Genomic DNA, 15,428 nt, shown 5'->3' with positions numbered 1-15,428 from the left:
TTCTGAGACTGTTAAAAGATTAGGGGTTAGTAAGGTTAGGGTTGGTTAGTAAGGTTTGAGTTGGTTAGTAAGGTTTGAGTTGGTTAGTAAGGTTTGGGTTGGTTATTTTAGGATTAGTAGGGTTTGGGTTGGTTAGTAGGGTTTGGGTTGGTTATTTTAGGATTAGTAGGGTTTGGGTTGGTTAGTAGGGTTTGAGTTGGTTATTTTAGGATTAGTAGGGTTTGGGTTGGTTAGTAGGGTTTGGGTTGGTTATTTTAGGATTAGTAGGGTTTGGGTTGGTTAGTAGGGTTTGGGTTGGTTATTTTAGGATTAGTAGGGTTTGGGTTGGTTAGTAGGGTTTGAGTTGGTTATTTTAGGATTAGTAGGGTTTGGGTTGGTTAGTAGGGTTTGGGTTGGTTATTTTAGGATTAGTAGGGTTTGGGTTGGTTAGTAGGGTTTGGGTTGGTTAGTTTAGGATTAGTAGGGTTTGGGTTGGTTAGTTTAGGATTAGTAGGGTTGGGGTTTCTAAAACAGGATGAGCTTTGCAGAAACACCACTAAATTCTCCCCAGCTTCAGACCATCTCGATAGGCGGCTCTCTCGGACGGTTTTTCTTGTTGTGCTCAGTGATGCGATTCTCCATGACGGGCCGGAAGTGTCGGATCAAACCCTGAACAGCAGATTAGAGGGAAACCAGCCGTCTGTTAATGGAGCTTTAGACTATTTTCAACTAATTTAGACAGATTTAGAGGCACTTTGCTGAATTTCTAGTTATTTTGAACAAGGTTTGAGTGATTCTGAAGAAATTTCAGGTATTTCTGGACCATCCTTCAGTCAGAAGTTGAGTCACTTCAGACAATTTCTACTCATCTGGGATGAGTTGGAGTCATTTTGGGGGGGAAATTAAAGCAATTTTTGACAGGTTTCAGTCATGTAGGGAATAAATGAGTTCTTATGGATAAATGTTAAATCATGTTTGACGAGCTTGGAGTCATTTTGACCAAATATTACTCACTTTGAACAATTTTTTAGCTCATTTTGATCGAGATTCAGTTGTTTTAGAACCATTTCAAATCCTTATGGATCATGTATCAGTAATCCTGAATAGATTTCAAACAAATTTGAAGTAATTAAAAAAAAAAAAATGAAGTCATTTTAAATCATTTGACAACTTTTTCTGTCATTTCTGATAACGTTGAGCTCGTTAAAGCCTCACCTGCACCGGCCAGGCAGCTCCGTCTCCCAGAGCACAGATGGTGTGGCCTTCGATCTGCTTGCTGAGCTCCCAGATCATATCGATCTCTGAAGCTGCAGCGTCTCCTCGAACAAACCTCCACATCATCTTATCCATCCAGTCCACTCCTGAAGACAAGAACAAGACGGAGTTACTCCTCACAGAACGTCTGCTTCACCAGCCCTGATAGGAATGAAACTTTCAGAGCATAAAATATGGACATTTATGAAGATATTTCTGCAATTTTAGCTGCTTTTGTCATCAATCCACTTCCAGATATTTCAAGATAATAACCTGGAAGTTTCTCTCTGATTTCTCATCGTGTCATTGATCCAGAATGTGGAGTATTGGACAGCAGATCAATAATCTCTGATTATGGAGGAGATGAAATATGAGACTCATTAAACATTAATTTGTTAATCAGAAGGTAACAGTGATGTTTCCTGAACCTCATGTAGCTGCAGGTCACAATAAAACTAAAGTAAACCTGTAGAATGCTTAATGATGAAATACTGGGTCAGAAATAGAAGAAAATTGAGTCATTTCAGACAAAATCAATCATTTAGAAAAGTTCTAAGTCATTGTGGACAGGTTTTTTTCATCCAGGTTTAAAAGTGATTTTAAACAATTTATTGCCAATTCTGGACCATTTTAAACATTTCTCAGTAATTGTGGGCATTTTGAGTCATTTAGGACAAATTTCAAGTCATTTTGATGAAGTCCGTTTTGATGCTAAACTAAACATGTAGAATACATTCATGAAAGAAACTGGCTCACAGAAATGGAAAGAAATCTGACTATGGCTAAGTTTGGAAAGTCCCATTTTTGAGCACAAATTCAATCATTTATTCCATTTTTCTGCTGTTATTTTAACAGCGGTCATTTCCAGATGAATTACAGAAAAACTACATCACAAAGAAAAACGTCCGTCTGCAAAATGTTCCCAAAACATTTTGGGACTTTTCAGACTTCAGAGGTTAATTTCATTCCAATATATTCTATAATTCAGTTCATCGTTTCTCCAGCTTTTCTTTGGGGACAGAAAATGAAAAATATGACCACATTAAAGAAGATTTTCAAACATTAGGGAGTCTTGTGATTATCCGACTGTTCTGGATGATTAAAGAGAACCTGAACAGAAAAAGCTTTTTAAAAGTGAAGGTGCAGTTCCTTACCCTCCCTGCAGGGGGTGCACTGCCCACAACTCTCATGTTTGTAGAACTCCACCAGCCGGGCGACGGCTCGGATCACATCTGTCTGCACACAGAACCCACATTTGTCCACAAGAAACAACAAAACACACATTTGTCCACAAGAAACAACAAAACACACATTTGTCCACAAGAAACAACAAAAACACACATTTGTCCACAAGAAACAACAAAACACACATTTGTCCACAAAAAAAAACAAAACATACAACTGAAGCTCAGGAACTTCACTGTCACTTAAATGAAAATATTCATTTAATTTGTGCTCCAAAATGGTTTTCTACATGTTCAGTTTTGTATTTTTGTAACCTGCAGCTACATGAGGGTCAATGTATCCATAACGAGTTATAATTTGTTCATAATTAACAGATTTTTTTCTCCAAAATGACTCAAACTCATCTAGAATTGGTATAAATTGTCCAAAGTTTGTCCAAAATGACTCAAGACTTCAAAATCCCTCAACATTTCTCTAAAATAATTCAAATCTTGTCCAGAATTACTTGAAATTCAACAAAGCTGACTTCAAATTTATCCAAAATAACTAAACTTTTCCAGTTGACTCTACATCTGTCTAAAATGAGCTGAAAATAGTTTCAAATATTGTCCAAAGTGAGAAATAAATTGTCCAAAATGTATTAAATTGACTTGAAATTTCTTAAAAACCACTCAAACCTTGACCAGAATTACTGGAAATTTAACCAGTTGACTCCAAATCTCTTTAAAATGAGTTGAAAATTGTCTAAACGTACATTTGCTTTTTCCAAAGTAACTTAAACACATTCAACATCAGTCATTTTGAACAAATATTACTTATTACTCACAATATTTAACCATTTCTGAATGAGTTTCAATTAGTTTGGAAAAGTGGTTATGGAGGTTTAGACAATTTTCAACCAAGTTTAGAATGCAAAAAATGAGTCCCTCTCAACAAATTTCTGGAAGCAACGACCTGAACTTGAGCTCCTGTTCCTGTCTTCAGGCTTTTATAGTCATTAGTGCTGCCTTCACTTGCCCTGGGACACCGTAGGACATCAGAGTTTCAGTGAACTTTCAGGAAGCTTCTCACCGATTTGTCCATGACGATGACGGCGGCCGTCCCCAGCGCCGTCTCGGCCCGAACCAGGTCGTCGAAATCCATCAGGACGTCATCGCAGACGTGTCGAGGGATGATGGGCGTGGACGAGCCTCCTGGGATCACCCCCAGCAGGTTGTCCCAGCCGCCCCTCACTCCTCCTGTCCAATCAGACGGCAGCACACATGAGGTCACATCAACACCTGAGCTCCGACACACCTGCAGACTCACCTGCGTGCCTCTCTATGAGCTCCCTGAGGGGAACCGACATTTCCTCCTCCACCGTGCACGGAGCGTTCACGTGACCCGAGATGTTGAACAGCTTCGTCCCGGAGTTCCTCTCCCTGCCGAAGCTGGCGAACCAGGCGCCGCCCCGGCGACAGATGGCGGGCGCCACGGCAACCGTCTCCACGTTGGACACGGTTGTTGGGCAGCCGAACACTCCTTCAGGGAGAGAAGAAGAACTGGAATCAGAAGATGGACCAGATCCTGGAGGTTCTGCTCGGACTCATCACCAACAACAACGAGTCTGTAACAGGAGGAAGTCTGGTCTCATGGTGGTAGAACTTCATCTCAGCCTGAACATCAAGAAAAAAAGAGATTACAGGAGAGTTCAGGAAGTCAGGACAGCACCACCCACTACCAGACAGACTCCTCAGTGCCTTCACACCATCGGTTCCACCTGCTGCCATCAGGGAGAAGGTTCAGATCCATCCCAGCAAGAACTTCCACAACGGCCAACAGCTTCTGTCCACAATCCATAAGACTCCTAAATACCAGCGTCCCACCCCTACTACCCCTACTACCCCTACTACCATCCCTTCTACCCCTACCCCTACCACCTAACCCTGACTGCAGTGCTGGAGAAGCTGTGCTTCTTGTTGTTTTTATGACAAGGACAATAAAGAACCTTCTGACCCGTAATCGTCCTCCTGAGCAGCAGGATGGAGGTCCAGCTCACCGATGTCTGCGGGGAACGGAGGCTTCAGGCGAGGTTTCCCCTGTTTTCCCTCCAGAGACTCGATGAGGGCGGTTTCCTCTCCACAGATGTACGCTCCGGCGCCTCGCATCACAAAGACGTCAAAGTTGTAACCAGAACCGCAGGAGTTCTTCCCGATCAGCCCGGCGCTGTAGGCCTCACTGATGGCCACCTGGAGAAGAAACAGCGTTGGAGGAAACGTTGATCATCCATCTGCAGATTCACTGAACTCAGCTAGAGAGCAGGGAGAAACTGAGAGCCATTTTAGATCAAATCTGAAGAGTTTCGACAGATTTTGAAAAGTTTTGAGTCACTTTGGACTAATTTTACTCCCTATTGGATGACTTTGGTTTGAGTCCATTTTTAACTCATTTTGACCTATTTTTGAGTCATTTTGGATGAGTTTTTAAAGATATTTTGGACAATTTTGGGTTAGGGGTTAGTTTTGTCATTTTGGAAAATTTTTTGCTCACTTTGGAGAATTCATACTAGTTTTGGATGAGTTTGGTTGGTTAGTCATTTTTCTGAAAATTTCAAGCAGTTTTGGACAAATTTTTACTTATTTTGACCCATTTTTGAGTCATTTTAGTTATTTTCAAATAATTCTGTCATTTTGGATAAATTTTGAGTGATTTTGAATTTTTTTGTCATTTTAGACAGTTTTTAAATCTCTGTCTTAAATAAATGTGAAGAATTTTGACAGATCGAGTCATTTCGGACAAACTGAGCTCATTCAGGAGAAAACGAATCCCGTTTTTTGAGTCAGTTTGTGTGTCATTTTGATGGTTTTTGAGTCATTTTGATGGTTTTTGAGTCATTTTGAACCATTTCTACTCACTTTGGGTGTTTCTTTTACTCATTTTGGAGAAGTTTGTCCAAAGTTCTGCTGATTTTAGAACAATGTTCATCAGTTCGACTGGTTTAAATTTACTGATGATTGTTTTTCATGTGGTTTTGTAAAGTTTTAGTGTTTGCTTGTTTTTCAGAGGAAGTCTTCTCCTGCTGCTGTAGTTTTACCTGCAGGTTGGAGGACTCGTTGTAGAACTCTCCTCTGATGTAGATGTAGGCAGCTCGAGCTCCCATCGCCCTGCCGGCCACCAGGCAGCCTTCGATCAGTTTGTGGGGGTCGTGACGCATGATCTCCCGGTCCTTACAGGTCCCAGGCTCCCCTTCGTCAGCGTTCACCACCAGAAACTTTGGCCTACAACAGTTAGAAAGTCACTTTGGGTCAATTTTTAACTCCGACTGGACAGATTTTAACTCACTTTGGACAATTTCTGACTCAGTTTGAACAATCTCCAACTCTATTTTGACATATTTTGCTTATCTGTGGTCCAGTTTGAGTCATTACGGACAGACTTTCAATCCTTTTGAACAAATTTCAAATAAATTTGGCCAATTTTGAGAAGTTTTGAGTCACTTTGGACAATTTAGACAGATTTCAAGCAAATTTAAACAGTATTAAATCCTTTTGAGAACCGTTTCTGTTGTTTCGGATCATTTTTACTCACTTTGGACAATTTTAACTCATTTTCTGTTGAGTTTGTGTAATTTTTGGAAGATTTTAAGTAATTTTTGAAACATTTTGAGTCACTTTGAACACTTTTTGTCATTTTGGACAATTTTTACTCACTTCAGACAAAATTTGAAGTAATTTTTAGTGAATTTTAAAAAGTCTCGATTCATTTTGGTCAGATTGAGTGAACTGGAGAAACGGAGTTTTTGCTGAAAGCTCACAGGTTATTTTTATTATTATTCTGATCTTATGTTTCTCTTCCTGGTACCTGCCGTCGCTGGGTTTGTTCATGAAGCTCCACTTCATGCCGGTGGGGAACCCGGCTCCTCCTCGACCCCGCAGACCGGAGACCTTGACCTCGTTGAGGATCCAGTCGGAGCCCTTCAGGAGGATCTCCTTGGTCTTGAACCAGTCGCCTCGTTTCAGAGCTCCCTTCAGTCTGGAACCAACGACACAAACAGTTTCTAAACTTCATTCTGCTCTTTAAAGACAAACAGAGAAACGTTTTTCCATCAAACATGTTTACCTCCAGTCGTGTCGTCCGTATAAGTTGGTGAAGATCCGGTCCTGGTCGCTCAGAGGACCGAACCGGGTCTTTGTTGGCTGAAAGAAAGAAAAACTTTAACGCAAAGAAACGTCAGAAAAACCAGCTGATGGAGAAAAGAAACAAAAGCTTTGTTCTGTTGTGTAGTTGTGTGTCCTCCTACCTGTTGTGTAGTTGTGTGTCCTCCTACCTGTTGTGTAGTTGTGTGTCCTCCTACCTGTTGTGTGTCCTCCTACCTGTTGTGTGTCCTCCTACCTGTTGTGTAGTTGTGTGTCCTCCTACCTGTTGTGTGTCCTCCTACCTGTTGTGTAGTTGTGCTGTTGCATCTGAATCTCTGGATCTGATTGGCTGCAGCAGCTCTCAGAATCCGTGGAGGAAGCAGCAGCATCCTGCAGATGCTGATCTGGTCCTGGTCCTCCTCCTGGTCCTGGTCCTCCTCCTGGTCCTGGTCCTCCTCCTGGTCCTGGTCCTCCTCCTGGTCCTGGTCCTGGTCCTCCTCCTGGTCCTGGTCCTCCTCCTGGTCCTGGTCCTCCTCCTGGTCCTGGTCCTCCTCCTGGTCCTGGTCCTCCTCCTGGTCCTGGTCCTCCTCCTGGTCCTGGTCCTCCTCCTGGTTCTTTAGCTCCTCCGTTAGACTCTTGATAACTTCGGTGCAACAACTTCAGAGGCTTAAAACTAAGAAGATTAGTGACATCACTTCCTGTTGCAGGAGAACCGACAGGTAGTCAGTAGGTCAGGAAATACTGCATGGTAGTACATCTAGGATAGTAGTACACCTTGTGTATATCAGTATACCTATAATATATGTAGTATATTAGAATATTCATAGTATAGTAGTATATTTATAATATAGTAGTATATTTATAGCATATTAGAATATTTATAGTATAGTAGTATATACTATATTTATAGTATGGTAGTATATTTTTAATATAGTAGTATATTTATAATATATGTGAACAATGATCCAGGAGCTCCTCCGTTGAAGCCATGACCTAGCAACAGACCGAATAACCAAACTGATACAGAGCTGGTTAACAGCTGGCCTCTACCTGTGAAACCTCTGCAGCTACAACATCTGGATCATCCCCGTGGCTCCGCCCCTCTGACTGGACTCCTTCCTAGTCTTCAGGTGCTACTTGTGGAGAGTATTTATGCACTAAACTCCTACAGGCCCAGAGAAGCAACCGTGGATCGGCGACTCCACCTGCAGCCTCGGACGTGCTCCACAGATGACTGCTCCAAACCACGTTCTCACCACACTACTGACCCCCCAACGGACTCCAAGGGAGTTCACTCTGAAGACTAACAGGGACAAAACCACAGCGACTTCCCACCGCTGTACAGAACCCACAGAACCCAGAGCCAGAAACACCACAGCCTGGAGACAAACCTCCATCCATCATCTACACACCGTTTAATCCTCATCAGGGCCATGGGGGGCGGAGTCTGTCCCAGCTGACTGAGGGTGAAGGCAGGGGAAACACCTGGACAGGTAACAGTCTATCACAGGGCTACACACAGAGACAAACAATCACACTCACATTCACACCTACAGACGTTTCAGAATCACCAGTTAACCTCAGCATGTTTGTGGACTGTGGGAGGAAGCTGGAGAACCTGGAGAAAAGCCACACATGTACAGGAGAACACGGAGACTCCATGCAGGAAGATCCCAGGAAGGAACCGGTGATCTTCTAGCTGTGAGGTGACAGAACTAACCACTGTGCTGCCCAGCAACAAACTGCTTCTGAGCACTAAACAGAACTCTGAGAGCTGTCTACTAACTCCAGAACCATTAACTGCATGAACAGACCACAAAGCACCTGTCCTCATTCACAAAAACACGACCAGTACTCACCAGACAAGCTACCGTTGTTTGGACCGGCTCCACTGGCAGCAGAGAGACCAGATCACAGGTGGACCAATCAGGGGACGAGCAGGAACACACACACCTGGTGTCCAGGCGGAGGGTCGTCACAGTACATGTAGCATACCTATAGTATACTAGTATATGTTGTGTATTAGTATTAAAAGTGTATATATATATATATATATATACACACACACACACATATGAGACTTTTGCATGTTCCAGCCTCTAAACATCCCTTAAATTTGTAGAAAATCAAAACTTTGCTTCGGTTTTATATTCTAAAAAGTTAACCAACAGAAGAAGCAGTGACACCGAGGAGGCAAGCTTAGATATCTTTATTTATTCTCTTTACATCGACTGAAACAGATCATGGGAAAATGAATTCATATCTCTGAGAAGGTCCGCGAAGAACTGAAAGACAAAAATGTATATCCCTGATGTCGGGGTCTGCGGTCGGACCGAACCCCGAGTCCTTTCACCGAAGCCGAGCAGACGGACTTCACAGCTCCTCAGCCCCGTTCACTCGTTCATTCACAAAGAGCTCAGAACCAAGAGATCCATTCTGCTTTAGATTCAATACAAAACCTAGAAAATCCAACATCTGGCGTCACCAAACAGCACCAAACTCCCCGTTTTAGATTCTCAATAATCACTTAGTGCATTGCTCAAGGTTTCCTGAGAATAGTCGCAGCACAAAAAAACAAAAACTAAGGCAACTTCATCCCGATATATATCTTTATATATATATATTACATTTAACTAGAACTCTGTGCTAATATGCAGGAGGAAGCGTGTGGGTTCCAAAGATTCAATCACAACTTTTAAATGGACAAAAGTCAGACAAAAAAAAAACAAAGCAGAAGCTTTTAAATCTCATAGTGCAAATAAAGTGGAAATAAAAAATAAGGTTTGCTACACGATAAAGAGCGGACAGCGCACGCAAGGCCAGGGGGGTGGATTGGAGGGAAATCATGTGAAGTATATCAAAGTATACTTGTTTTTTTTTTTGGTCAAACTGAGAGAAAATGGCCCCTTTAGATGAAGCTACAGTACCGGACACCTGGAATGTTTTACTGCGGAACCTGACGGGATTTTAAAATGTGCAAAAGAGTGCATTCTTGGAGGAAAGAAGACACTCGATTCTGGAAGAAGGCGGCAAAAAAAAAAAAAAAAAAAAGAAAACGTTTATGCAGCTTCTAGCGAGATCCGAACTCCTGGATTCTCTCGCTGAGCAGCAGAAGAGCCTCAATAAATATCAATAAATAAATAAATACAGGAAGGAAAGGGGAACGTTGCATTTTTACCCCCTTTTTACTTTGATTTTTTTAAGAACCGAAATGAGTGCGTTGGAAGACCGACAGCTTCCGGGAAATAAAAGAAAAATAAATTGTTTTAATCAGTGTCAACTCTTTGATTTTTTTATAGTCTGGAAGCGGATTGTTTCGTAAACCTCAAGAAAAAAAAATCTTTGGTTCAAGCACCAAATCAAAGTGGCTAATGGATCAGATTATTGCTAACAGATGCACAGAACAAGTTTGATTAATTCCCCTGACGACCACCAGAGGGCAGCGTTCATTACATGATACCATCGTCTGCATTGCACCTGAACGTCCTGGATTATTACAATTATTTAGTTTGCATAGTGAGAAGCATCCCAGTAACCGAGCACACACTCGACACACAGCAGCTAGAAAACAAAGCAAACCAAAATTAAACAGCAAACAAGGAATAAAACGAAATCAAACATTAAAATATCTCTGAAAACCCGTTTTACATTTTTTGTCTTTTATTCTGAAGCGCTCTATGTGGAGTCCGACCCCCTGAGTGAAGTGTTATTTATTTTTTACTGTGGATGCTTTTCCACAAACACACACACATTCACACACTCTCTCTTATTTTCTACTATTCTTCTTCTTCTGCTTCTTCTTCTCCGTTCTCCTCCTCCGTCTCGTCCCTCCATCGGTCTCGCTGGGTGGCCAGCGACTCGCTTCGTCTTCCCGGATCTTCGGCGTCCGACTCCCGGAGGCCTCGCAGGAAGAACTCCGGGTAGGCGGCCAGGCGCTGGGGGCCGATATGGGCCAGCAGCGCCAGCGAACGCTCCCGCTCCACGTCGAACATCAGCGACGGACCGGAGCCGCCGCCATCCAGCGCCGAGCGGGGCAGGAAGCCGGAGGAGTGAGCCTGGAACGCCTCCAGGGCGTCAGGCGGCTCTCTGCGGCCGGCGTCGCCTCGGGGCCGGCGGGTCCGGAGCTCCAGGCAGCTGTGGCCCTTGCGGTGGCGCTGGAGGTGGTCCTCCCGGGCGAACGCCTTGTGGCACAGCAGACACTCGAAGGGCCGGGTCCCGCTGTGGAGCGAGAGGTGGTTCTTCAGGTCGTAGGAGTGCAGGAAGCGGGCCGGGCAGTGGGGGCAGGGGTAGGGGCGCTCACCGGTGTGCTTCCTCATGTGGATCTTCAACTTATCGTTCCTGAAAACCAGACAAGAAAACAATCAAAATATGATCCCTTTGTCACCAAAACATTTAGATTTAGGGGTTTGTGGACGAGGCTGCACAGTGGCTGGTGGTTAGCACCGTCACCTTGATGGAAAAAGTCCATTAAAAAGTGATGCATGTGTACCCACCTCTATGGACTTCAAGGACCTGGAATGTTCTAAAGTGAGACTAAACTTAAAGACTGGAAGCAGGAAAGGACAGCGTGCCCTGGAGAAAGTTCTATAGTAGACCTACTGACAACTGGAAAAAGTTCTAGAGTAGACCTACCGACAACTGGAAAAAGTTCTAGAGTAGACCTACCGACAACTGGAAAAAGTTCTAGAGTAGACCTACCGACAACTGGAAAAAGTTCTAAACTAGACCTACCGACATCTCGGTAGGTCTACTCTAGACCTTTCTCCAGAAGACGTTCTCCTCTATGGACTTCAAGGACCTGGAACTCTGGAAATATTCCCAGTCGGAAGGTAGAACTCTGATCATTGATAAAGTTACTGGAGATGAAGAACCAGACGTTCTGAGGACATCCCAAAGAAACCGTAGTCCTATTTCGTTGATCTTTTTTGTGCTGAATTTTAGTTTTTCACCAGTTTTGTGGCAGTTCTGGTATTTTTTAGGGTGGTTTTGTTGCTTTTCCTGGCATATTTGAACTTTCAAGTAAGCTTTGACTCTTTTTGAGGTGATGTGTCTTTTTGTGGCAATTTTGGCTGTTTTTGTGGTTATTTTGCATGTTTTTGGGCCAAATTTGAGTTATTGACAATCAAAATATGATCCGTTAGTCACCAAAACATTTAGATTTAGGTGTTTGTAGGACAGGGCTGCACAGTGGCTGGTGGTTAGCACATCATCACCTTGATGGAAAAAGTCCATTAAAAAGTGATAAATCTGGACCCATCTCTATGGACTTCAAGGACCTAGAATGTTTTAAAGTGAGACTAAACTTAAAGACTGGAAGCAGGAAAGGAGAACGTCCCCTGGAGAAAGTTCTTGAGTAGACCTACCAACAACTGTAGAAAGTTCTACAGCAGACCTACCGACAACTCGGTAGGTCTACTCTAGAACTTTCTCCAGGGGACGTTCTCCTCTATGGACTTCAAGGACCTGGAATGTTCTAAAGTGAGACTAAACTTAAAGACTGGAAGCAGGAAAGGAGAACGTCCCCAATTATTATGAAAAGATACACAATAAACAGAAAAAGACACAAAATGACCACAAAAAGATGGTTAACAGCCACAAAAAGACAGAAAATTAACTTAGTGTCACAAAAGGACCACAAAAAGATGGAAAATTAAAATGAAAAGACAAAAAACTAATAGAAAAGGACAAAAAAATAACCATAAAACATGCTAAATGGAGAGAGGAGTCACAAAATGACCACAAAAAGATGGTTACCAGCCACAAAAAGACAGAAAATTAACTTAGTGTCAAAATTACTTGAACTCTGTCCAGAATGAATCAAAAGGTGTCCAGAACAACAAAAACCTGTTAGGTAGAACTCTGATCATTAAATGATTTGGACTTTTTGGCCATTTTTGTTTATTTTTTAAGAACTAAAGACAGATTTTGAATTGTTTTGGAAAGATTTGTGTCATTTTGGTCAAATTTCAAGTAATTAAGGGATCGTTTTGAAGCATTTTTGATGAATTTCAACTATTTTCAACAATTTTCTAGTCTTTCTGGTCCCATTCTATGGACTTCAAGGAACTGGAACTCTAGAAATATTCCCAGTATGAAGGTAGAACTAAATGTACTGGAGATGAAGAACCAGATATTCTGAGGAGATCCTGAAGAAACTTTAGTCCTATTTGGTTGATTTTTTTGGGGCTAAATTTGAGTTTTTGTCGTAATTTCATGTGTTTTGTGGTAATTTTGGTGCTTTTTCTGGTGATTTTGGGTGTTTTTTTCTGGCATATTTGAACCTTTCAAGATAGTTTTTCTTCTTTTAGGAGTGATTTCTGTCTTTTTGTGGTAAATTTGGCCATTTTTGTGGTGATTTTCCATGTTTTTGCTGGCATATTTGAACATTTAGGGTAATTTTGACTCTTTTTGGGGTAAGTTTTCAAGTTTTTTGTGCCACATTTAAGGTTTTAGTGCAATTTCATCTTTTTTGTGGTAATTTTGGTACTTTTTTTGGGTAATTTTGGGTGTTTTTTCTGGCATATGCGAACTATTTCTATTGTAAATTTGGCTCTTTTTGGGGTGATTTTGTGTCTTTAAGTGGTAATTCTGGCCGTTCGTGCGGTCAGTTTTTGGCACAATTTCACCAGTTTTGTGTTTTCGTCCTTTTTGTAGTAAATTTGGCCACTTTGTTGGCAATTTTCCATATCTTTGCAAGCACCTTTGAACGTTTTGTGGTAATTTTGGCTCTTTTTCGGGTAACTCTGCATTTCTTGTGCTGGTTTTGCATCTGTTTGTAGTAGTTTTGGCCTTCTTCAGCTCATTTTGAATCCTTTTGTTGAGATTTTGAATCTTTTTGTGCCGATTTTATACATCTTTGTGGCAATTTCGACCCTTTTTGGCGATTTAGTCTCTTTTTGTGGTAATTTTCCAGCTTTTTAGTTATTTTTATGTCCGTTTTTCCCAGAACTCAGACGTATTTTTCCTCATAAATGTTATGGTTCTATCTGCTGGACTGATGAAGTTCTGAGGATCTTCTTCTGTGGTCATTTTGTGGCACTCTGTATCTTTTCTTGATTGTTTTATATCTTTGTGTTTTTTTGTTGTCTCCTACCGCTTTGTGTCGTTCTTTGGTAATTTTTCTGTTAATTTTGCATCCATTTGTGGTCATGTTGTGTCTCTATGTACTGCAAGGTCCCCCAACTCTGGGAACATCCACAGTATGAAGGTAAAACGTGAAGCTACTTAAAGGACCAGCTGATTCTGAGTGATTTTTCTGAAGCAGGAAGTAGTTTTGTTTACCGGGTGAATCGGACTCCGCAGGCGGAGCATTGGAAGGGTTTCTCTCCGGTGTGTGTCCTCATGTGTCTCGGCAGTTTACCAGCTCCGTGGATGATCTTCTGACAGACCGGACACTGTTGAGGCGTCTGAGACTTCCTCTTCCTGCCTCCTCCTCCGACCGTCGCCGCCGCCCCTCGGTCGGTTGCGGACGGCGGTAAGGTCGTGTTCCCCATGGTGGCGCCGTCGACGATGGCCTCCATGTCATCGTCCTCAGACAGCTTGTCGGCAGCGGGCGGCGGCTGGGCGATGCGAGGGTCATGCAGCCAGGGGAGGTGGTCTCCGTTCAGCACGGCGCCTGGGATCGCCCTCGGGTCGCCATTCTGGCCCGGCTGTGGGCGGAGCTCGTCCTGCTCAGGGCTGGGCGGCCGGGTGGAGGGCAGCGAGCGGAGGCTGTCGGACGCCGGCGAAGGGTGGGAGACGGGCGACACCGGGTTGATAGGCGACGAGCTGGCGTGATGCAGCCCGACCCTCCTCACTTTCTTTCTGTCCGTTTTCCTGCGGGACAGTTTCTCCACGCCGCCGTCGGCCTTCCTCTCGGTGTGGCGGCCTCCCTGCTGCTCCGCCTCCCCCTCTGCCTCCCCCGTCTCCCCCAGGATATCGCGGCAGGCGTCGGCGACACACTGGATGCCGAGCAGCTGGGCGCCCCGCAGGACATCCCTCATGCCAGAGCTGGGGATGGTCAGCGTGGCGGTGTAGGCAAACTCCAGCAGGGCGTCCAGGGCGTCGGGCGACACGCAGTCCAGCTGGCAGACGCTGAAGCCGCCGCCGCCCTCACCGCCCTCCTCCGCCCCGAACAGCCGACGGAAGTAGAGGCTGACGGCGGCCATGACGGAGCGGTGGGTGGGGTAGCGGGCGCCACGGGACGTCAGGGTGAGGTCGCACAGGAGACCTGTCCTCCGCTGGTCATTGAGGTGGGACAGCAGCTCGTTGCTGTGCTCCGGGAAGGGGATCCCAATCAGACCGTCCTCTCCTGGAGACATCGCCACCTGCAGGACGGAGGAAACACTGCAGGTCAGAGTCTGGATTAGAGAGGAGTCAGTTCTGCTGCACCAGCATTCATTCTTTATACATGACCATCCAAAAGTTCTCCACAAAAACTCACACTTTTATTCAAACAAGGGTTTTCTAGTCATCAGTTAGCATTTTAGCTAACACAATATAGCATCAGAGCAGGGGTGTCCAACATGAGGCACGTGGTCCAAAAGTGGTCCTCCAGAGGGTCCAATCCGGCCCTCAAAGTGTAAAAATTCCAGAGAAGACATTAACTGCAGATTGTAAATTAGTAAAACTATAAATTTAAAATTATTTCTAGACCATGACAAGTTGTTTGGATCATAAAGTAAAATACTAGATTGTTCTTTTGTTGTTTTGTGTCTCGTTTTTGTCTCACTTATGTTTTTAGCTATTTTTTTGTCATTTTATTTTTGCAGAAGCCTCCATTAATTCTTAGATTATGCTTCTGCAAAAATAAAAGCACTATTGTTGTTTTCATATAAAAAAGACAAAGCAGTCAGACGTGTCTCATTAACTGGTCATAATTTTCACTCTTTTGTTGGAAAAAAAATTATTGATGAA

The 15,428-nt window shown here is 43.4% G+C and overlaps 2 protein-coding genes across 2 annotated transcripts in view; both read right to left on the bottom strand.

Annotated features, from left to right (window-relative positions):
• Nucleotides 1-480: 480 nt before the first annotated feature.
• On the bottom strand, nt 481-7,133 carry LOC110961645 (NADH dehydrogenase [ubiquinone] flavoprotein 1, mitochondrial-like). Its single transcript, XM_051957215.1, has 10 exons — nt 6,836-7,133; nt 6,517-6,593; nt 6,259-6,429; nt 5,492-5,675; nt 4,457-4,646; nt 3,727-3,939; nt 3,490-3,656; nt 2,388-2,469; nt 1,195-1,340; nt 481-648 (listed from the first exon to the last, which is right to left on the bottom strand). The coding sequence occupies exons 1-10, from the start codon at nt 6,920-6,922 to the stop codon at nt 553-555; spliced, it is 1,413 nt and encodes a 470-aa protein (XP_051813175.1). The 5' UTR covers nt 6,923-7,133; the 3' UTR covers nt 481-552.
• A 1,593-nt stretch (nt 7,134-8,726) lies between these two features.
• zbtb7b (zinc finger and BTB domain containing 7B) overlaps nt 8,727-15,428 on the bottom strand; it is a 41,695-nt gene continuing 34,993 nt past the window's right edge. Inside the window, exons 3-4 of the mRNA XM_022209339.2 lie at nt 13,815-14,839; nt 8,727-10,871 (exon numbers count right to left, since the gene is read on the bottom strand). Coding sequence (XP_022065031.1) covers nt 10,310-10,871; nt 13,815-14,833 — 1,581 coding nt within the window. The 5' untranslated portion in view covers nt 14,834-14,839 and the 3' untranslated portion in view covers nt 8,727-10,309. The remainder of the gene's footprint in view (nt 10,872-13,814; nt 14,840-15,428) is intronic.

This window comes from Acanthochromis polyacanthus, chromosome 12, assembly GCF_021347895.1.
Source record: "Acanthochromis polyacanthus isolate Apoly-LR-REF ecotype Palm Island chromosome 12, KAUST_Apoly_ChrSc, whole genome shotgun sequence".
NCBI lineage: Eukaryota > Metazoa > Chordata > Actinopteri > Pomacentridae > Acanthochromis > Acanthochromis polyacanthus.
This window is presented reverse-complemented; position numbering and strand designations above follow the sequence as displayed.

Bases quoted from the DNA above. Each gene is read 5' to 3' on its own strand.
- LOC110961645 (XM_051957215.1), bottom strand. From the start codon at position 6,922: ATGCTGCTGCTTCCTCCACGGATTCTGAGAGCTGCTGCAGCCAATCAG. The intron at 3,657-3,726 runs GTGAGTCTGCAG...CTGATTGGACAG, and splicing joins GCTCATAGAGAGGCACGCAG to GAGGAGTGAGGGGCGGCTGG. The intron at 1,341-2,387 runs GTAAGGAACTGC...TCTTGTCTTCAG, and splicing joins GTGCACCCCCTGCAGGGAGG to GAGTGGACTGGATGGATAAG.